Raw genomic sequence first — 24,464 nt, forward strand, 5'->3', positions numbered from 1 at the left:
TAAGCTCTGAGCAAGCTGGGTGTGGCCCCCAAATAAATAAAATAAAAACTGTGCAATTATAATGCCAAGTTAATTTATTAACATAAAGTGTCCATAACAATGCAATGAAGTGCTTAAGAAAAAAGTATACTAAGTCTATTAATGTAGCCAGAATGGTGAGTTGTTTTAGTTTTCTTCTTTAAATAGATTCACTTTTGTTTGTTTGTCTGTTTAGGGTTACCCCAATGCTTAGGACTTAGGATGCTGCACAGGGTCCACTTCTCAATAGGCTCAGGGGATCCCATGGGGTGCTGGCGATCAAATCCAGGTCAGTTACATGCAAGGCAAACTCCCTACACACTGTACCCTCTTCCCATGTGTCCATTTCAATAACATTAATAACAACAGACAAAGTTTTAAAGCAACTATTACAGAGTTCTTCAAAGTGTACAATGATTATCTTTTGTAAAGACAGGGTAAAACCCTGAGTTTCTGGATGTTAATTGATTTACATAGGAAAAGCAGCTAGTGCATGCTCAGTATATACCAAGAAAGCCTATCTAATACTAACTGATACATACTAGGGAAATATAATTAGTTCATTTTAATGCATTCCAGGCATGAAAAAAGCATATAACAAGATATACTAGGAAAACTTGCCAGTTCATACTTTGCATGCCAAGGTAATACAATTAGTTCATGCTGGTGCAAACTAATGCAGTGCGTGCATTTGTGTAATACAATGTCATGAATCTCAGAGGGTATAATTTTAAGACTATGTATGTGTTTTATATATATGTATATATATAACCAATATATGTGTTATAAAATAAAAGTACAAAATGCTCTAAAAATAATCTAAAAATATTTAAAGAATGCTCAGCTTAAGCTTTTTTATTTTTAGGCTAAATTATTACAGTATTGTTTTAGGACATATTTAACAACACAACTTAGCTCTCAGAAAAAAACCCTCTTTTTTGAAAAGTATTTTTTCACACTCCCTCTATGTTATTTTCTTCCTCCTACCTTCTTCTCCTCTTATAATTTTTATTCTGTGATCAGAGTTCACTTAGTTTATCTTTTTTTTTTGCTTTGCCTATGGGTGAAATAATTCAATATTTGTCATTTTCCTCCTGTCTTGTTTTGCTTCACATAGTTCCCCTGAGTGGCTTCCATTTTTGAGTGAGTGGAAACATTTAATCATTTTATAATTTGATATCATTCCATTTTGTATAAATGTACCGTATTTCATCCAATAAATGAGCACTTTGGTGGCTCCCATACTTTAACTGTTCCAAATAATGCAATAAAATACACCAGGGTTTATACAAAATTTTGTGTTAATGTTTTTACATTCGGATAGATAAAAAAGAGTGCATTTTGGAATCTCAGGTTGTCTTTATCTTTATTTTCAAAGGACACATAGCATCTTCTTTTCCAAACTGGGTTGTGCCAGTGGGTTCTCACCAATCATGCACAAGAATTCCTTTTTTCTGCATACCCTTACCAGCTCTTGTTATTATTGCTATTTTCGATGTAATCCTCACAGGTGAGTTATGGTATCTCACAGTCCTCATTTGCATTTCTTTGATGATCAGTGGTGATATGTTTTTATATGCTTATTGGCTGTCTCTTATGTCCTTTCTAGAGATGTGTGTATTGAGATATTCTGTCAGTTTTTAAATTGGATCATTCTTGTTTTTTGCATTGTTGCTGACAAGTTGTATATTTTAATACATATTAATGAAACACTATTACATGCTATTTCATTCTAAGAAAATGTGAGTTATGTGTGCTTTTACATGGCAAGAAATCATGGCAAGTGCATACTATGTATACTAATACATACAGCTAATTTATGCTAGTAAATACCAAGCGAATGCCTAGTGTTTATTAGTACATGCAGTGAAACACAAATAGTACATAATATGGTGTTAAAACCCCTAAGTAACAGTGAAGATACAGGCCCTGAAAGGCTAGTTGCTGATATTTAGAGAACAGAGATTGGATGTTTAACCTCATGAAATATATTTCTAGCTATTCATTTGTTCATTTGTTGAAAAACTTTAAATATTTATAGAGGATTATGACTGGGTAGTAATAATCCTCAGTGATGCCCATAGCATGATTCCCTTGAACCTGTAAATGTGCTAACTTCCATGGCAGAGCGTAGCTTACAGGTGTGGTAAATTTGGATATTGGAGATATTCTGGATTATCTGTAGCATCTAGTGTGCTTATCTGAATTCTTTGAAGAAACGAAGGAAGCAGAAAGAGATATGGAAGTGGAGGTTGAATTGAGATGGGAATGATGTTTTTATTGGAAGGGTAGAAAAGGAACCTCTAGTAGAACCAACCCAATCCACACCGTATTTTAGCCTTGAAGATCCCTGCTGTAGATTCCCTGCCTACACCAATGTTAGGATAAGTGTGAGCTTTTTAAACCACGAAGTTCTTGTTAATTAATTATATGGCACTTTGGAAACTCATTGAGAAATCAAACTGATAAACGGTGATTATAGAATCATAGGCTTTAAAGCTGATAGAACAACTCAAATATTATTTTTAAAGATAGTCTGGTATTTTTTATTATTCATTAAAAATGTTTTTCTCTAATAAACTAGAACAATTCATATAATTTTATTTATGCCTATTTAAATATTATTAAATAATGTTATCTATATATAATAAACATAATAATATTGAGCACTGTAGCACAGTAGCACCATCGTCCCATTGTTCATCGATTTGCTTGGGTGGGCACCAGTAATGGCTCCATTGTGAGACTTGTCGTTACTGTTTTTGGCATATCAAATACGCCACAGGTAGCTTGCCAGGCTCTGCCGTGTGGGCGGGATACTCTTGGTAGATTTCCAGGGAGGGACAGAGGAATCGAACCCAGGTCAACCTTACCCGCTGTGCTATTGCTACAGTCCAATAATATTGAGAAGTGAAACTATTATTTTTACATTGGTGTATAAACTTGATTGATCATAAAATTTCCCTAAGATATTGCTTTGCTTTAATCTTTGAAAATCCCCAATTTATTTAATATATTAAAATTTTTTTCTAAAAATGTTTGTACCTTCCTCTTTTCTTTTTATGTGCATCTATATTTTATTGATCTAGATTTAAATAGATTTTGCAACAATAAAGACTTCATTGGATTTCTAAATAGTCTCAATGAGGAATATAAAAGAGAAAAATTATTTATATTTTATAATTTAATACAAGATGATAATGATTTTAATTTTAAGAATGTAACAAAAATTTTTTGTCAGATAAGTTTGTTTTTAATAATTATACTTCTATAATACTACAAATTAAACTTTAAGAAAAGTAAATTAGATAAGTATCATAAAATCAATAAATTACTGTTTTTGTATAACAAACTATACTCTAAATGTCAAATTCAAATAGAAAAATTATTTATATTTTCTTATAAACTGCTAAGGCCAAACACTGTTTCATTCTTGAGACATATGTCTTAGTTTCACTGTATCACTGTCATCCCGTTGTTCGTTGATTTATTCGAGCGGGCACTAATAATGTCTCTATTACACTCATCCCTGAGATTTTAGCAGCCTCTCCTTACTCATCTTTCCCAATGATTGGAGGCTCTTTCAGGATCAAGGGAATGAGACCTATTGTTACTGTTTTTGGTATATTGAATATGCCATGGGTAGCTTGGCAGGCTCTTCCGTGTGGGTGGAATACTCTCGGTAGCTTGCCAGGCTCTCTGAGTGTCTTAGTTTATCTGCATAAAAGGAAGCTAGAACACACCTTCTTCCTCAATAATAGTTCATATTTGATCACTAATTGAATCTTTAAGAGCTGCTTTTTAAAGAGAAAAAAACTTAGTGTAAAGCACACTGATTTTAAAATGACAAATACAGCACTTTTGGAGAATATGTAAATACAGTTTGCATAGAGCTGCAGGCATTTTATCAAATTACCTGTCTGATGTTGATTTTTCATTGGTTTGTAAGTAAGCTTGGTGGACCTTTCCAGTGGGTAGCCTCACTACGGAAGCACACACTCCTCCTGTCCAGTGTGTGTCCAGAGTTGACTGGGCTTATACTCTCAATCCCCCTGTCTGCTCTGAGGGCAAGCGGATGGTGGGCATGTTTCAAGAGCTGATTCTCATTTCTGCTCTGCATATTCACGGATGGAATATGTATTTCATGTCAGCTGTCTGGACTCGTGCCATGTTCAAATAAAGTTGGAAATGTAATAAGAGCTGAAACTTCACTACAAATATATCTTAATTCTGGGTCTATTTTATTATAGTCGAGGAAGCATAATTATGATAGTGTTTATCTTCATGCTTGTAATAAATAAAATTACTGCCCTTCCAAGACTATTCTCTGTGCTAGTATAATTCTGAATTGATCTCTATGCTTTTAATACTAATTATTTTATTTATTTATGTATTTATTTATTTATTTTTGGATGACAGTAATGATTTCTCCCAATTCTGATACCACATCCATCGAGTATAGTCATCTTTCTCCTCTTCCCCTCACTAGCCCCCAACAACTCTGTGTGTCACTTCTGTTATGTTGCTTCTGGATCTTTGTTGCTGCCTCACTATGTATCTTTAAGTCCCACAGATGGGAGAGATAATTCTGTAAGTCTCTTTCATTTTGACAGTTTAATTCAACATGATATCCTCTATCCATTCTATCCATGTTGCTGCAAATTGCATGAATTTTTTCTTTCTTAGAGCTGTATAGTATTCCATTGTATATTTCTCCTCATTCTCCTCCTCCTCCTCTTGCTCCTCCTCCTCCAAAAGCATATTTTGTTTTTGAGCCATACCCTGTTATGTTCAAGGATTTATTCTATCTCTGAACTCAGGAATTGCTCCTGGTGGTGCTTGGGGGACCATATGGGGTTCCTGGGGTTGAACCCAGATCAGCCACATGCAAGGCAAAGACGCTACCTACTGTACTATTGTTCCAGCCCCCTAACACAACTTACTGATCCATTCATCTGTAGTTGAGCATTTGGAATGTTTCCATATATTGACTATTATACAAAGTGCAGTGGTGAACATAGGTGTGCATTTATCCTTTTGAATTAATGTTTTTGTATTTGGGTTTAGATGCCCAGAAGTGGTATTGATGAATCATATGGTGAATCCACCTCTATTTTTCAAATGATTAAGGAAAGAAGATGTTTTTCAAATTCTCCCCAGGTTACTTATCCCCCACCCACCCACTCTCAGGTTAGAAAACATTGTCAATTGAGATGAGAAGCAATAAAGAAAATATAGAAAATTACTGTATAGAAACAGAGTTCACTGCACTGTTGCCCAAGTCAAACATATTAAGGCCATGCATCTGGCCTACTGATATCACAAGCAAAGTGTTCCTTGGCCAGCTCACCAGACTTGGGCAGAAAAGTCTATTCCAGAACAGTGCCACATGTTTTTGAGACAGTTTTGTATTTTCATGGAGACTTTTTCCCACTACTCCATTTCTTAGGATAACTATAAATGGTGGCCATTGAGTCTGTGCTAGCCACTTTATGTACTCGGGAGCTCCAGGGAAGAATGCTAGAGGAAGTTGTATTTGGTTTGGTTCTAACTTGAAGAGCGGTTATGCGTCACAGGGAATATCCTCCATCAGCACCTGTGTCTATGGTATGCTGACAGTGGGATGAGTGCTGGACATGGGGATCTCACCTGCAAGAAGAATCTGGGGAAGGAAGTTGTAAAAATTCCTTGGAGAAATCAGAGAAGGGCCCATAGTGTGCCTGGTGCCTAAATGGAGAATACTGACCAAGAGAAGCGTTGTGGTACAGTGCTTTGAGAGGAGGGGTGGAATAAAGTTTAGATTCAGTGATTCCTCTGCCCCCAATCCCATCCTCAGTTGGGTCTTCCCCCAGGGCAGCCAGAGGCAGGGGTGTAGATATATGGTGAGAACTAGCAAAGACCAGATGACTGTGTTCTTCTGATAGAGTAGAGGAGGACTACTACTGATGGACAGGCCACTGATGCTGTGGCTTCAACAGCTGGTCTCCCAACAGGACTACAACAGCTACAACTCCTCACCATGTCTGATATTTTCGTAAGATATCTCTTGTCTATATTTCTACTAAAATTACATTTTAATAACAGTATAATATTCAAATTATTATCTTTATGAGCAACATCTAAAATTCCAATCTTTTTTAAAATGTGGAAACCAATCACTGATTGTTTTTATACTAGAGGTAATTCATATTAATTATGTTTTCTTTTCCAGTAATGCAATGCATTTATTTTTAGAGCCAAAGTACTCCAGAGCCAAAACACAAAATACTCCAGAAGGTAAAGTTAGTGGAAAGAAGATAAGTTACATAATTTTCTTTAATATATTTTGGCATACCATTGAGTAAATGACAAAGAAGAGGGATTGATTCTTACAGCGTTTGTTCTTTGTGTGACGCTGGTTTTATGATAGTACCTTAAGCAGTAGGATAATCTTTGAAATCTACTGTTAAGATTCATAGAAGTACAAATTAACCCAGAGGAAAGAGGGTTTCATTAAGAGATGTCCTCTGTACCAAAATGAATTTAGCTTAATTTCAAAGATCTTCACATACAAGTTGTAAAAATTGGCAAATGACCAAAAAAATTCAAAAGAAATGAAGTAATATGCAGATTTAAAGTTATAAAATATATCACATCCCAAAACATATAGAGCCTAAAAATGCCTCTATAGTATTAATCAATAATTTATTTCAAGTTCTGAACTTACATGTCCTTAATTTAGTCTATTTTAAATCTAGTTTATTTTCATGTGAAAAGGAGATAAAAATAATTTTGCTGTAGTCTCCAAATCTATATTAAATAAATACTTGTTTATCTTGTGACCTTGCTTAGTACCTGAGACAAAACCAGAGCTGAATTTTCTAACTCAAAAGGAGCAGCAGTGCTGATCTGGCAGTTTCTGTAAACAAAGCAAGGAATTACTCTTATAGACAATTTTTAAGAAGAGTGGAATCAATGATTAGCAAACTTTCATGAGCCACATTCCTATAGGATTTGTTTTGGGGAAAAAAAGGACATTGGACTAAGCTGGTATATCTACTTTTGTATTTTTAGTGGAATGGGATAACTCCACATGAGCTGACCCTCGGTGGGCTCTGCTCTTGAGAATTATGTTCCTGGGTGAACATGACAGGGATGAACACTGGGCTCCTCTTGGCACTGATGGTGAATGTCTTGGCAGTTCCATGATATACATAGAGCACAAGGATTGATCACCATCTGGAGAGCCCGTTCAGGCTCTGGTGGTGATTCTCTTGCCACTAATATAAATATTGAGCTCTTTGATTGCCAATTGTGGAATCAGTTCAGGTACGATCACTGGTTATCTTCATGCAGTCGTGCGTATGGAACATATTAATTGATCTCTGTAGAGACTGTTCTGATTGTGGAGTTGGTTTATTTTATTTTTAAAAAATTTTTAATGAATCACTATGAGATACAGTTACAGACTTACAAACTTTCCTGATTACATTTCAGTCATACAATGATTGAGTACCAATCCCTCCATCAGTGTCCATTCTCTACTACCAATGTTCCCAGTATCTCTCTGGCCACTCCCCCCCCAACCCCCCCCCCCCCGCCTCTGTGGCGGGCATATTTCCTTTTACTGTCTCTCTCCTTTTGGGTGTTATGGTTTTCAATACAGATAGTAAGGGCCATCATGTTTGGTCTATAGTCTATTTTCAGCACACATCTCCCATCCCGAGCAAGCCATCTAAGCATCATTCACTAGGAGTTGTTTTTATTGGCATTACAGTGGATGAAGAGCTCATTGATTCATCTTCCTCAGGCAGGTCTAGTTACTATGGTGAACGTGGTAACCGTTTTTATGTTACTGTGAATAAACAACTCTTTGGTTGATCTCCGACTTTAATCAGTTATTTTCTTTGTGGTATTTACTTATATATATATATACATATATATATATATATCCATGGATATAGATAAATACCATTTATTGATCCAGGACCCAGCCACAGCCATGCTCAAGGCCACTCTCCACACATTCGGATGAGCCTCACACATGAGGGACTGGCAGAGGAACCCAGATGTGCGGTACCCGGGGCTAAGATCTCCAAGCCTGCTCGGATTGGGACTGGGCCTTCTCCACCCAGACCACCCATTTTCCAATAGCTTGGCAGCCACACCCACAAACTGCCCCCAGTGCCATGTAATCCCACCAACGGCCAGCATCCAGAGACTATAAGACTAAACTCCTGGAAGCGCGAGGCCGAAAAGCGGCTGCAAGACATCTAATAGCCTTGTTCTCCCTCTTGGAGATCCTGACAAGCTACCAAGAATCTATTGCCCCCACGGGAGAGCCTTGCAAGCTCCCCATGGCATATTGATATCTCAAATACAGAAAACGTATATACGTACCTCTCAGAGAACCCAGCAAGCTACCGAGACTATCCCACCTGCATGGCAGAGCCTGGCAAGCTACCCATGCCGTATTCGATATGCCAAAAACAGTAACGATAGGTCTCATTCCCTTGACCCTGAAAGAGCCTCCAATCATTGGGAAAGACAAGTAAGGAGAGGCTGCTAAAAATCTCAGAGCTGAGTGTAATAGAGATATTACTGGTGCCCGCTCAAGTAAATCGACAATGAGATCACAGTGATACAGTTATTGAGCTTTTAAGAAGAGTAAATTTTGTCTAGGTTAACTGGTATAGTTATCACAATGTTTCCTTAATTATAGAGCATATATGAGCATATGTATGTATTGATCTCCATCTACAGTTAGTTCTCGTATTGTTTGTGCACTTTTTTGTTATGCTTCTCTGAGAATTTTATTTATTGAACAAAATATATAGATTAGTGTGTGGCATTGCTGGTGATCTTCATGTTATCATGAAAATAGTTTATTATTCTCCATATTTAAAATCATTTCTGGCACTGGATTTTTTGGGGGGAAGAGAGGGTACAATAGATACAGCTCCTTTGGATTAATCATATCTGCTTAGTCGTTTCTAGCAATGCTTCCACTTGTCTTGGTATTCCCAAGGATTGAGAACTTACTTGTTGATCTCCATCTTTAGAGTCAGCCTGAAATTGTTGATGTGTATCTTGGTGTTACCATTGATTTACAGCTCATTGGTTGATACCATTCTGGCGCTGATGCTGCTCTTTGCTAAACCATGAATAGGGAACTCATTGATTAATCGCCATCTGTGGAGTTAGTTCTGACACCACCGATGACATTCTTAGTATTCCTATGGATATAGAACTTAGTGAGTGGTCACCCCTGTAGAGGTTTTCTTGCACTTCTTTTCATTAGATCTGAAAATAATCAGTACTAGAAGGATGAAACCGGTATAAATCACAATATGAATTTACTGGGCAGACTAAATACTGTATTTTAGTTTCACTGAATTCTGACATGTGCCCCAGAACCTGTCCCCAGGTTCCAAATGACTACCTAACCCACTTACTTTCCCTTCTTACCTATGGATTGGACTCCCAGCATCCCTCCTTGGGCATTCACATGAGGGTTGAGTAGAGTCCCACCACGTGAAACCTGGCTGTCACACATGCTTTTGCATGTGGAGATACTGAGAGAATTGAGGAAGAGGGCCAGGACTGTGACACAAAACTAATATAAAACTGTAAGGCGAATAAGTTCAAAAGTGAAAATTACTACTGCAAAGTCACTAAAGAGAGTGAAGGAAAAATTACAATATAGACACAGCATAATCACCGACTATTTCCCCAAATGATCATGAAGCTGCCATATGTCAAGGTGATTACAGTTTTTTAAAATAAGAAAGACGACAGCAATGAATATGAATAGTGTTTAAAAGGACTGTAATATTGCAGTCAAAATAATCCATCATCAGAGACATTATGTACTTATCTTAAATTAGACACTGACAGCAAAATTAATTATATAATTATAAAAAAATTCTTCCTTTAAATAAAAAACTTTTAAGAATCATACTGGAAAACTCTGTTAACTTTTTAGCTTATGCGTCTTTCACTTTCGATTATGTGAATCTTAAAAATATATGCTTTTTATGTTTCTTATTTTTAACCGTTCAGGTTTCTGGGCCAAGATCCAAAATACAGTATGACTGTTTACTTTACATCCAATTTTAAGTCTTTCCTGTAGGGAAGGAAAAAAAAACTGTTTTCTCAGACTGTGTTAGATTCTTTAGTCTGCAAATTTTTAGAGTATAGGTGAGATGCATCTAGCTTTTCACCAAAAATGAGAAATATTATAGAAGTTTTATATAAATAATTCTGTAATTCATTTCACTCTTCATGACAGAAAGCCAGTATTTTAGTAAGGCAAGGAATATTTTCAGAATGTGTCTTTCGTGGGAGTGGGGGAGGTAGAAGCATAAATTCAGATGTCCAGCTAAATCTGTCAAAGAGAGAGCACATTTTCACTGTCGTTCCTGATCATGTGCTGCATTGTAACTACTAGCCAAGGACAGTGTCAGTCTGTGTACCCAAGCAGGGGACAGACGCACACTCTACCAAACTGAAATGAGACCATCACGTTTTCTCCGTGAGAATGCTCTCTAAAGCTCAAAGTTTCTCCTTTCCTTGTTTCTAGATTTCATACATGGGACTACATTTTCCTGATGCCTTTTGGTTTGGTTTTATTTCTTGTTGTTGTTGCTGTTTTGTTTGTTTGCTCTTGTGATAGTGTTTCATCACATTGTTGGTTGCTTTGTATTTGTGTAATCATTCTATACCCCACACTGGAGGGTATTATGGAGGGGATGGTATCACCGTATCACTGTCATCCCATTGTTCATTGATTTACTCGAACGGGCACCAGTTACTGTCTCCATTCGTCCCAGCCCTGAGATTTTAGCAGCCTCTCCTTACTCGTCTTTCCCAATGATTGGAGGCTTCTTTACAGGGTCAGGGGAATGAGACTGTTATTGTTACTGTATTTGGCATATTGAATATGCCATGGGGAACTTGCCAGGCTCTTCCATGCTGGCGGGATACTCTCGGTAATTTGCTGGGCTCTATGCAGCCGCGCGGTCCAGGAATATATTCACATATTATATATTATAATATATTCATATTATATATATAATATATATATATATTCATTCACCGAGCGTGAGGCTCGGCCCAAGTGCGTGGAAAGCGGCCCGGAGTGTGGCGGTGGTGGTGGGGTAGTGGAGGTCGGCTGCCTGGGCTGGGGCTGGGGATGGTACCCTGATAAAAATAGATCCGGGCTAAGCAAAGAACAGATGGTTTCCTTAATGCAGCAAAACTTCTACCTTTTCTTTTCCAAGGAAAATAGATGTGTAGGGAGGCCTTTCCACAAACCACGGTGTGAGTGTGCAGGTCGCAGATGACAGATGCCAAGTGGAGGTGGGCATGTTCCTGACAGACTCACTGGGTCCCAGTGGACTCCAGAAAGTGACAGGATGGTGGGTACAAGTGTGGGGTGAGAGGGGCCTGGCAAGGGCCTGGATAATGTGAGAACCAACCTAGTTTGATCGCCTGCACCTGTATGATCCCGAGTCTCACCAGGAGTGATCCCTGAGAACAGAGCCTGTAGTGAGCCTTAACAACCTCTGGATGTGGCCATAAAACAAACAGCAGCCACACACAGGATTCAAGTTCAGGGTAGGCTTTCTGACTCAGACCTCAGGACCCACTGGCCTTTATCTGTTTCCTTGTTTTGTTTTGTTTTCATTTTCATGTGTGAAAGGCCATACTTTATACACGGATATTTTATATTTCAGGCCAAGTCCAAAAAAGAAGTTAATTAGTGGAAATTATTAGTGCCACTATTTTTTTAAATTTAAACACAATGTCTTACAAAATTGTTCATAATACAATTGTTACAGGCTTTTGATGTTCCAACATCAATCCCACCACCTAAATGACAGTTCCTCCACCAATTGTCCCCGTTTTCCCAGCCTGCTCCCTTAGCAAGTATAAGGGTGATTTGTTTTATATTACTTGTTGCAGCCAAATGGCTAAAGGAGTTATCAAAAATACTTTAGTAAAAGAATATTTGTAAAAATTGTTATATCTCACCACAGAGTTGTTAGGTCTTTATCTAAGGATTTACTTAGTTGTTTGTCTCCAGTTGAGCCTTTTGGGTTACTGTTCATGTTTGTTGTTTAGCTGGCTTCTATGTTGCTTTCTCATCTAATTTGGTGAGCTCTTACTGGAATTTCAGTACTGTGGAATTTGGAGATTGTGTGACTGTATGTATGTGTGGCCCTGTGGTCCAGAAACCTCAGCATGTAGAGAACTGGGATGAGTCTGCAGAGGTTCTCAGTGAAGCTGTGGAGTTAGACCTTCAGTGCAGAGAAAGAAGTGCGGTGTGGGTGCTGCTGTTGGGGTTTTGACAGGATGAGGACTCAGCCTGTCCCGCTTCCAGGCCCCAGGGCTTTCATCCAAGAGGCCGATGTGTCCATGAATTTCAGCTGCTTGGCTTGCATCTCCTCGGAGATGTAGTTAGTATATCTGAAGAGCAGGGCCAGTGGGTGAGTCGACATGGCAGCAGCTGTCAATGCTAATTTTCATTCCAAAGCTGCTCCAACTATTTCTTAGAAATACTGAATTTATGTTCCTGGGTGAAAAAGAAAGGAAAGTGATTTTTACGTGTTCATTGCAGACATGAGTTTTTTTGGATTCTTTTTAAATATTAGGAAGAATGGTCTAAGACCTCTACATGCTGTGAGACTTCCAGAGGTAGCAAAGAAATTTTTTCTACAGGCAGTAGTAGAAAAAATTTGAAGATATATGGGTTTAGGATTATATCATGTTAAAATAACATACTCATGACATAGAAATGTATTTTATAAACATGTAAATACTCAGCCATGCATAGGTTTTTAGTAAAATATGGTATAAGTATGATGTACAAAGATACCATACCAACCAATGTCTTATTTATTTTTTTTTATAATTTATTTATTTTTAATTAGAGAATCACCGTGAGGGTACAGTTACAGATTTATACACTTTTGTGCTTATACTTCCCTCATACAAAGTTCGGGAACCCATCCCTTCACCAGTGCCCATTCTCCACCACCCGTAAACCCAGCGTCCCTCCCACCCTCCCCAATCCCATCTCCCCCCCACCCCACCCTGCCACTGTGGCAGGGCATTCCCTTCTGTTCTCTCTCTCTAATTAGCTGTTGTGGTTTGCAATAAAGGTGTTCAGTGGCCGCTGTGCTCAGTCTCTAGCCCTCATTCAGCCCACAACTCCCTTCCCCCACATGGCCTTCAACTACAATGTAGTTGGTGATCGCTTCTCTGAGTTGCCCTTTCCCCGGAACGTGAGGCCAGCCGCGAAGCCATGGGGTCAACCTCCTGGTACTTATTTCTACAGTTCTTGGGTATTAGTCTCCCACTCTGATATTCTATATACCATAGATGAGTGCAGTCTTTCTATGTCTGTCTCTCTCTTTCTGACTCATTTCACTCAGCATGAAACTTTTCATGCCCATCCACTTAACTACAAAATTCTTGACTTCCTTTTTTCTAACAGCTGCATAGTATTCCATTGTATAGATGTACCAAAGTTTCCTCAGCCAGTCATCCGTTTTGGGGCATTCGGGTTTTTTCCAGATTCTGGCTATTGTAAACAGTGCTGCGATGAACATACATGTGCAGATGTTGTTTCGATTGTACTTTTTTGCCTCTCTGGGATATATTCCCAGCAGTGGTATTGCTGGGTCAAATGGGAGCTCAACCTCTAGTTTTCTGAGAATCGTCCATACTGTTTTCCAAAAGGGCTGAACTAGCCGGCATTCCCACCAGCAGTGTAGAAGGGTCCCTTTCTCCCCACATCCTCTCCAACAGTGGTTGCTTTTGTTCTTTTGGATGTGTGCCAGTCTCTGTGGTGTGAGGTGGTATCTCATGGTTGTTTTGATCTGCATCTCTCTGATGATTAGTGATGCAGAGCACTTTTTCATGTGCCTTTTGGCCATTCGTATTTCTTCCTTGGTAAAGTTTCTGTTCATTTCTTCGCCCCATTTTTTGATGGGGTTGGATGTTTTCTTTTTGTAGAGTTCAACCAGTGCTTTATATACCATTGATATCAACCCCTTATCTGATGGGTATTGTGTAAATATCCTTTCCCATTCTGTGGATAGTCTTTGTATTCTGGTCACAGTAAATCTTGCGGTGCAGAAGCTTTTTAGTTTAATGTAGTCCCATTTGTTGATCTCTGTTTTTACTAGATTGCTTAGTTCCGTGTCACGTTTGAAGATACCTTTATCTTCAATATCGTGGAGGGTTTTGCTGACCTTGTCTTCAATGTACCTTATGGTTTGTGGTCTAATGTTGAGGTCTTTAATCCATTTTGATCTGACTTTTGTGCATGGTGTCAGGTCAAGGTCTAAACCCATTTTTTTGCATGTGGTTGTCCAGTTTTGCCAGCACCATTTGTTAAAGAGGCTTTCCTTGCTCCACTTCACATCTCTTGCTCCCTTATCAAAGATTAGATGATCATACATTTGGGGTTGTGTGTAGGGATATTCCACCCTGTTCCATTGGTCTACGGCTCTGCCTTTGTTCCAGTACCATGCTGTTTTAATTGTCACTGCTTTGTAGTAAAGATTGAGGCTGGGGAGGGTGATGCCTCCCATCATCTTTTTCCCAAGAATTGTTTTAGCTATCCTTGGACGTTTGTTATTCCATATGAATTTTAGGATTGCTTGATCCATTTCTTTGAAGAGTGTCATGGGTATATTTATAGGGATCGCATTGAATCTGTATAATGCTTTAGGGAGTATTGCCATTTTGACAACATTGATTCTCCCTATCCACGAGCAGGGTATATGTTTCCATTTCCTCATGTCCTCTTTGTTTTCATGGAGTAGCGTTATGTAGTTTTCTTTGTAAAGGTCTTTTACTTCCTTGGTTAAGCTGATTCCGAGGTACTTGATTTTCTGGGGCACGATTGTGAATGGGATTGCTTTTTTCATGTCCCTTTCCTCTGCCTCATTGTTTGCATATATGAAGGCCATGGATTTTTGGGTATTGATTTTGTAGCCTGCAACTTTACTGTATAAGTCTATTGTTTCTAAGAGTTTCTTAGTAGAGGTTTTAGGCTTCTCTAGATATAGTATCATGTCGTCTGCAAATAGTGAGAGTTTGATTTCTTCCCTTCCTATCTGGATGCCCTTAATCTCTTTTTCTTGTCTAATAGCTATCGCAAGTACTTCCAGTACTATATTGAAGAGGAGTGGTGAGAGTGGGCATCCTTGTCTTGTGCCCGATCTCAGAGGAAAGGCCCTTAGTTTTTCCCCGTTGAGGATAATGCTTGCCGTAGGCTTGTGATAGATGGCTTCGACTATCTTGAGGAAAGTTCCTCCAAACCCCATTTTGGCGAGGGTTTTCATCATGAAAGGATGTTGGATCTTGACAAATGCTTTCTCTGCATCTATTGATATGATCATATGGTTTTTGTCTTTACTTTTGTTGATATGCTGGATTATGTTGATTGATTTCCGAATGTTAAACCATCCTTGCATCCCTGGGATGAATCCCACTTGGTCGTGATGTATGATCTTTTTGATGAGTTGTTGGATCCTATTTGCTAGTATTTTGTTGAGGATCTTCGCATCGGTGTTCATCAGGGAAATTGGTCTGTAATTTTCTTTCTTAGTGGTGTCTTTGTTTGCTTTTGGTATTAGGGAGATATGTGCTTCATAGAAACTGTTTGGGAGAGTTCCTGTTTTTTCAATGTCCTGGAAAAGTTTGAGGAAAACAGGCAATAGGTCTTCTTTAAATGTTTGGAAGAATTCGCCAGTGAAACCATCTGGGCCTGGGCTTTTGTTTTTGGGGAGGTTTTTGATTACAGTTTCAATTTCCTTAACATTGATGGGTCTATTCAGGTATTCCAGGTCTTCTTTCTTCAGTGTTGGGAGATTGTAGGAATCAAGGAATCCATCCATTTCTTTTAGGTTCTCCTTCTTTGTGGCGTAAAGACCTTCAAAGTAGTCTCTAATGATCTTTTGAATCTCACTGGTTTCTGTTATGATGTCCCCCTTTTCATTTCTGATTCGATTTATTAGAGTTTTCTCTCTTTCTTTCTTTGTGAGTCTTGCTAGCGGTTTATCAATCTTATTTATTTTCTCAAAGAACCAACTCTTTGTTTCATTGATCTTTCGGATTGTTTTTTTGGTTTCGATGTCATTAATTTCTGCTCTAATTTTTATTATTTCTTTCCTTCGGTCTGGTTTGGAGTCCTTTTTCTGGTCCTTTTCTAGGGTCTTGAGTCGTGAAGTCAAGCTATCTATGTGGGTCCTTTCTTCCTTCCTGAGGAATGCTTGGAGAGCTATAAATTTTCCCCTTAACACGGCTTTAGCTGCGTCCCATAGGTTTTGGTAGCTCGTGTCTTCATTCTCATTAGTTTCTAAGTATCTTTTGATTTCTTCCTGGATTTCCTTCCTGACCCACTCATTGTTCAACATTGAATTGTTTAGTTTCCAGGTGTTTGATTTGATTTTCCGTGTTTGCGAGTGGTTAGCTTCTATCTTCAGCGCATCGTGGTCTGAAAAAATGGTTGATACAATTTCTATTTTTCCGATTCTATTGAGGTATGTTCTGGGGCCCAGTACATGGTCTATTTTAGAAAATGTTCCGTGTGCACTGGAAAAGAATGTGTATTCTTTCTTTTTGGGGTGTAAGGCCCTGTATAGGTCTATTAGGCCTCTCTCTTCTATTTCTTCTTTCAGAGTCAGTGTTTCCTTGTTGAGTTTTGTTCTTGTGGATCTATCTAGAGGCGATAAGGCCGTATTGAAGTCTCCGACTACAATTGTGCTGTTAGTGATGTCCTCTTTGAAGTCTGTTAGGAGTTGTTTTAAATATTTAGCCGGTCGTTCGTTAGGAGCATATACGTTTAAGAGTGTGATTTCTTCCTGTTGTACATATCCCTTGATAAACAGAAAATGACCTTTGCTGTCCCTTTTGATCTTTTTCATCCTAAAATCTATGTTGTCGGATACCAGGATGGCCACTCCAGCTTTTTTAAGGGGGTTGTTTGCTTGGAGGATTGTTTTCCATCCTTTGACTTTGAGTCTATGTTTACTCTGTTTGTTCAGGTGTGTTTCTTGCAGGCAACAGAATGTTGGGTTTAATTTCCGGATCCATTTAGCCACTCTGTGTCTCTTGATAGGTGCATTTAGGCCATTGACATTGAGAGAGATTATTGTGATGTGGTTTTGTGTCATCTTTCTGTGGGATTTGTTGTTCTTATGGGGCTCCTCCTTGTCTTACAGTAGCCCCTCCAATGTCTTATTTAAAATGCCATTGAAATAACTCCGATGGCACGAAACAAGGCACTCTCTCTCTCTCTCTCTCTCTCTCTCTCTCTCACACACACACACACACACACACACGCGCGCGCGCGCGCGCGCGCGCGCGCGCGCATCCTGCACAGACTTACCAAAGTAGAACTTGCCATTAGTTTGTTCTTATTTAGAGATGGGCCCGTGTGGGGAGGCTGAGTTCTGAAAGAGCAGCTTTTCTTCTGCCTGGTGGCCTGCCACTGACTTTCATGGCAAGTCACACAGGCGAAGTGAGCCAGCACTTTCTCCCACCTCTTCAGAGGTTGTCCGAAGTTGCACCAAAGTTGTTTCCATTGTACAGTTTCTATCACCTCCCTCAGGTAATAATGTCCTATATCCAATGTTTTGGTATAGATGTGGAGAAAAGGGGACTCTGATACATTATTGGTGGGAATGTAAATTGGCACAGGTTGTGTGGAAAATGATATAGCATATTCCTGAAAAAATTAAAAATGAAAATTTTACATGATTCATGATACCACTCTGAGGCATTTTTGCTAAAGAATATGAAAACACTGATTTTACTTTTGTTTTTTTTTAATGGGTCCATATTCGCTGTGTGCAAGGCTTACTCCTGGCTCTGTGCTCAGTGATCACTTCTGGCATTGCTCAAGGGACCATATGTGGTACTGGGAATCAAAACTGAGTCGGCCATGTTCAAAGCAAATGCCCTACTCACTGTACTATTGCAGATTTGCCTTAGAAAACACTAATTTGGAAGGATATTCATAACCCAGTATAATAGCCAAAACATGGAATCAATCTAAATTTCCATTGGAAGAGGGCTAAATAAAGAAATTGGGTATGCATACACACATTCAATGGAATATTATTTTGCCATTGAAAAAATACAATTTTTGCCCTTTGGGACAAAAGAGATGGAGCTTGAAGTGATTATTCTATTTCAAAAGTCTGTAATTGAAAGACAGTTACTTGATACTTTCACTCATATTTGGAATAAGTACAGCTTAAACAAACGCACTGGCAAGAAACAACAAACAAAACTGGACTAATTGAAAACCATAATGATTACCAGAGGGAAAGGTGTGTAAGGAGTGGGAGGAATACATAATGCATAGATGAATTGTGTTTGGCAGTAGAACGGCACTGGAACTTAGGTAGTAGAAGTTAAAAGAATTACACACACAACGTTATGAAGCCAATCCCTAGGAAGGTCATGATATTGTAAGCCAATGACAATGAAAAAGTGAAAAATTTTAAAAAGTTCCTAGTCTTGTCAATGCAAATTGACAAGAAAAGTAATATAAAGCTAAGGAAAAAAATACCAATAAAAATAATTCCATATAAAGATATTATATTTAGCAGACAGACTAACAATTGTTACAAATATGGCCAGAGCTTTAGGGGAAAATATTATTTTATTGAGTAAACAGACAGAACTCTCAGAAAATACCGAGAAAATACTGAGACTTTAAGGGGATTTTCCCCTCTGGAGAAGCCTATTTTCTCTCTTAAACATCTCTATCTCACTCTTACTTTCTCTCTTTCTCTCTTTCCTTTTCTCTCTTTCTTCCCCTTTAAATTTTCCTAAAATTCTTTCAATAAGACTATTTTGAAAGACTAATTCTTTCAATAAAACTTTTAATGTATGTTGATATATTGTTTTTATATACAGGAAATACTAAAATTAAAACTGGAAATATTAAAATTAAAAGTAAAATATGCCAGTCCTTATTTAGATCAGAGATATCAGAAAACTTGTTGTTAGACTTGTTGCTATATCCATAGAATCAGCCTTCTTTATTACAAAAAGAAAAGTGAACAACAGGCAATGTGCATCAGTGACCAGTGGGACACATCAGGTGGAATACAATGCCTACATCTGGGTCCTAGGTTGAGATTGGGATGTGGACATACACCAATTAGACTATTGAAAAGCAAGGAAAAGAAAATTTAGACAGCTGCCAGATTAACAATAATACAACAATGTTATGTCCATAGGTACTGTATTATAAATATTATTTATACTTTTTAGAATTCTGTATCCAGGAGGGAAACTCTCTAAAAATGAGGGGTTGTAGGCATTTTAAAATTAAGTTACAATAAAATGTCGCCCACAGACCCTGTACTGCAAGAAATACTAAAAGATGCTTTTCAAGTTGAAAGGACAAAACACCAGATGGAGATTTGAACAGTCAGGAAAGAAAAAGAATATAGTAAATGGCAAATATGTGGTCATTAATATGAAATATATTTTCTTTGAAAGATAGATTATAGTTTAGAGGACAAAGTGGACACAAAGTGGAATTGATAATGTATGTGGAAAATATGCAGCAAGACTAATAAACACAATAGGTGGCAAAAAATTGAAATAGAGTTGTGAAGTTTTTGTATCTGAGAATTGTAGAAAGGCTGATGCATCAGATATAACGTTTGAAATGAGTCAATATTAATTCAAAATAAAATACTCATAAGTTAAGAGTATGTATAATAGTTCCTACTGTCAAAAGAAAATGTCTTAAAATGTGTCTGTTAACCAGGCAGACTGGGAGTTGGAGAGGGGTTAGGTGGGAACTAGGGGATGTTGGTGGAGGAAATTTGACACTGGTGATGGACCTGGTGCAGGAAACATCATATGCCTAAAACTCAACTATGAATAACAGTGTTTCTGAAAAAAAAATAGAAATTAAGTTTTTTTCTAAAAAGTTAAGAATATATTCAATGGAGCACAAAAATAGCAGAGAGAACTATGAGGCATGAGTAGCAAGCAAATTATTAATATGTAACTAAACCCAGTGATGTTACATAAAGTCATGTGATACGACACTCAATATAAATGGTCTGTATAAAGAAAATATAGAAGTTGTCAGACTGAAATAAAAAGAAAACTCCAACATCACGTTTGTTTTTGTACGTGAACATGTATGAAAATTCAGAGAGATGGACATAGAGAGAGGAGGACATATATTCTATATATTGTAATTATGAATCATGAAGATGTAGTCAATTATGAAGAAGTAATTTGAAAATAAGAATTTTACTGAAAACAAAAAGGAAATTTGCTTTTTTGACTGAAGAATTCAACAAGAAAACACCACTGTCCTCAATTTAATATGATTCACCTAATAACTCTATTTCCAAATACATGAAAGCAGAGCAATAGTACAGCGGGTAGGGCATTTGCCTTGTAAGCGGCAGACCTGGGTTCAATTCCCAGCATCCCATATGGTCCTCCAAGCACTACCAGGAGTAATTCCTGAGTGCAGAGCCAGGAGTAACTCATGAGGATCACCAGGTGTGACCCAAAAAGAAAAAAAAAAAGAAAGCAATAATAAGAGAGAAAAATAAATAGAAAAAATTAAGACCATATTTGGAATTTTCAACACTCTGCTCAGAAGCTGAGGGGACAGGAGACGTCAGCAAGGCTAGAGAAGAGTTCAAGCTGTTGAGTTCACTGAAACCTAGTCTACAGAATAACCAATCTCAAAAATGTCAGTGGGCTTGAATAAACTGTTTAGGACTATATGGGTTTGAGAAATCTCAATTATCCCGTACTTGGTGAATTCTGTCAAAGAAATTGCATGTGAATTACAGAAAGTTTTAGAAAGTAGAGGATGATGCATGCATCCAAGATGACTCACTAAGTCCGGAATGACACTTAGACCTTTAAGCAGCACATCACACAGGTTCACTGCTGGAGGTAGGTGCATGTGCTCTCTCTCAGCCTTCCTGGCACTGGTCTTGCGTGGTCTCTGTGTCCTACGCCAAGAATAGTAAGCTGCACTGTTCAGCTCGATCTAGCGCTCAGTTCAGAATCACTATGGCATCTCATCACACAGGCAGCAGCAGTGTGTAGAGACAAGTGAGTGTTTTAATAATACTAGTATAAAATAATAAGTAGGCATTCCTTCCAATTCTGTGATCACGTCCACACCAAAAGAGCAAACGTTTTTCTTGTAATTTGGTCAGCCACATATAAATATTTCAGAACAGTCATTTCTTCTTTTCCTCAGTGGCAACTTTCCACAGGATCTCACATCAAACAGGAAAACATGCTCTCACTCCCCTCATCTGACATTGCTCATGTGGGCAGCAGCGGAGGGCGGTTGGTAGATGGTGCTGCAACAGGCGAGTCACCTGTGGCCAGCACTCCTGTGTGCAGCAAGTCCCCAGGAGCTGCTGAAGACAGCTGTAGTCTGTCAGACATGCTAGTGGGAGTCTGCTCCTCAAGTTATTAAGCTGGTGTGATTTGGGGGACTGAGATTAGGGCAGCGAACTTCTCTGCCGCTGAACTTCCTCGATTGGAATTTGCTCAATTGTGGGGGGTCTGCTCTGAGTGGGATCAGCCAGAACAGAGATTATGGGCTCTAGAAGGTCTGTGGGACTCACTTCAGTGTTTACAGAGGGAAAAGGGTGCAGGGGTTTTCTGCAATACAGGGTTTTTGACTCCTCTGAGGCATTGCTCTTGACCTTCTTGGGCTTGCCATTCCAGAAGCTTCATCCAAGGTATCTGATGGGGAGGACTGTTTACATGTCACAGAAACTCAATGAGCTGAGGAAACGCCTCTGAATCTGAAGCAATTTTGCAGCCAAATGATTTTAGAATTCTTTTCTCTAAATTGTGCTCTGGATAATGCTATTATTTTTTTTCCAGAGGAAATGTTTGTTGAATCTGACATGAAACTCTTGACTTACAGTGGCCCCCAAGTGAGAAATACTTCAAGGCAAAGGGAGAGAAAAGCTTCCTTCAAAAGGATAGTGTTTGAAGCTAAAATTTGCCCAAAGGGGTGTGAAATGCAACCTGATTTTGTAAAGGAAAAATGGTTTTTCTTTGTGGGGAATTGCTTCTTTAGCCAGTATTAAAAATTAATTTGAAATGATTAAAAGAATAATACATGCAATTTTATTCAATTAAATGTATTTATATTCTAGAACCCACAATGAAAATTTAAGTTGAGATTTGACAGTTATTATTCTAATAACTGAATGTTGATAGCATACCATAGATTGCCTGTATGAATTAGCAATAAGAGGTAAACTGAACTGAAAAAACAACACACACCAGCATCAGTAGTACTGAGCTATACCATAAATGAGTAACTGAATATAAATACTGGTAGTAGAATTCAGTAAAAATAGATGTCTGAAGTCACATTTCAATGAATGTTGCATTATAATATGTTTTATACATGTAGCAATAATACACATAGACAAATAAGTGTTTTGCTAATGCTAGTATAAAATAATAAATATGTGTTTCTTCCAATTATGTGATCATACCCACACTAAAAGAGCAAATGTTTTTAAAGACATTAGAACATAATATAAAAAGTGACAGTAAATGAACATTAAATTAGCACAAATGTCCAATGACACAATATTTTGCTTTTGGACTCTTGGTCATGGACTGGATAAATTTAAATAAAGAGTGCGAGGAGAGGAAGAAAAACAGTTCATTATTGTCTGAAATTAAAACTTTGCAGGACTTACCCTGTTCCCCCATAGGCTCTAAGTTGGTTCCTGCCTCTTCCTGTAGTTACTTTTGTGTTATGGTCCAATCACGCCACCTTTGCCACTTCTTCACACAGCAGCCTCCGTAATCTACCCTCGTCCTGCAAACATATATGTGTTAGCATCTATGATGTCTCTGTAATCCAGGGTAAACTTTGGTCTTTTAGTATCCTCAATTTAATCGTATCTACAAATATTAAGGAGATCTATGCAGGTTCCAGGGACTAGGATCTGATACCATTAATCCTATATTCTGTCTTGGACGATTGGGACGCAAGACTCCTCAAGAACTTGAGCTAAGGAAACATCACCATCTGGACAGTTTCTGGTCCTTGTTGGATTTTTCAAGTGGGGAGTAGCTTTAAGATATTTTGTTTAACCCACATTTCCTGAATAGCTTTAATTTTCCTAAATAGACCCATATATAACATTTATCATTGCCACCCAGTGTGCTCCTATTTTCATTAATCAAATCATTTGCTGCATTCTATATGATAATTGCTGAATACAAGGGCAGATAAAAATAATGTAGAACAAATTGCTGGGCATTGCTGCTTTGGTGTGTGACCAGGTCCTGCTGTAGGGTCATACTTACTATGTTCAAGGTTCACTCATATTTATGGTTCTGAGATTGGTACCTTGTTCTGGTTATGTCCCTCTGCCACTGAAACCGGGAAGGTCGATGCTTGAGAGGCTTGATGACTTTCATCAAGCTACCTGTGCCATGGCCAGCAATCTCCTCTGTGCTGGATCCTACAGGAAAAACGTTCAGGGCCTTTTCCTGGTATCCTAGAGCAGGAACATTGGGATGATAAGCATCCTGTTTTCACACATATTTCACTTGGACAGGTGTGGGAAGTTGTAATATATGGTCACATTGTTGCAAAGGCTTATACACCAGTTCATTTTCTTCTTACCTGTAGTGCCTGCTCAGAGGTGATCTGCTCCTTCACTCCACTGGCTTTCCTGTCTGCTTGTGTTCTTTGAAAATATAGGAGTGTCCTTGTCATTAGGGGAGAAATGTGAGCTTGTGACTTAGCCAACCACCAGGAGGTTGTGCATGTTCTTGATTGATTGATGCTTAGACTAAATTGGTTATCAGCTAAACTTTCGGATTGATGTGGGAACCTCTTTCATGCATTCTTCCTGGCTTAGTACCTATCACATGTCTCTTAACTTTTTCACCAATTTAAGTCTCTCTTCCAGACCCTTCCCTTTGACTTTTCTCTGTTGTTTTTTTAATTTCTGTGCAATATTTTGCTTAGAAAGAAAGAAAATAATTTCAAGCTCAAATAAAAGGACATTTCTTTCCTTCTAGACCTTTGAGAAATTGTTTCTCACCTTGCGTTTATAACAATTAAAATGGTTTAACTTGAATTTTATGGGACATGGTGTTCCAGGGGCCTAGGGGTGCCTCTCCTTGCGTGCGGTGCTCCCTGACTGATTCTATGACTATTGATTCTCATTTATTTTGCACAGGCTCCATCATCACCTTCCTCGCCCATAGCTAATGAACCAAAATATGAGAAGCGCTGGCTAGACACCTTGTCAGTTCCTCTGTCTATGGCTCGAATCTCAAGGTACAAAGCTGGAACGGAAAAATTAAGGTGTGTGACCATTGTCGTGGAATGGAAAAGCTGATAAACCCCATATACTATCCCAGGTTCTAACAGTCCTTTGGCTGCC

The 24,464-nt window shown here is 38.3% G+C and overlaps 1 protein-coding gene across 3 annotated transcripts in view; it reads left to right on the plus strand.

Moving 5' to 3' along the window:
- The window catches only part of SNTG2 (syntrophin gamma 2), a 439,433-nt gene that overhangs the window by 251,759 nt on the left and 163,210 nt on the right, over nucleotides 1-24,464 (plus strand). For all 3 annotated transcript variants that reach the window (XM_055120048.1, XM_055120049.1, XM_055120050.1), the window contains one exon: nucleotides 24,258-24,385. In XM_055120048.1, the coding sequence (XP_054976023.1) occupies nucleotides 24,258-24,385 (128 nt within the window). The remainder of the gene's footprint in view (nucleotides 1-24,257; nucleotides 24,386-24,464) is intronic.

Source organism: Sorex araneus, chromosome X (genome assembly GCF_027595985.1).
Source record: "Sorex araneus isolate mSorAra2 chromosome X, mSorAra2.pri, whole genome shotgun sequence".
Taxonomy (NCBI): Eukaryota; Metazoa; Chordata; class Mammalia; order Eulipotyphla; family Soricidae; genus Sorex; species Sorex araneus.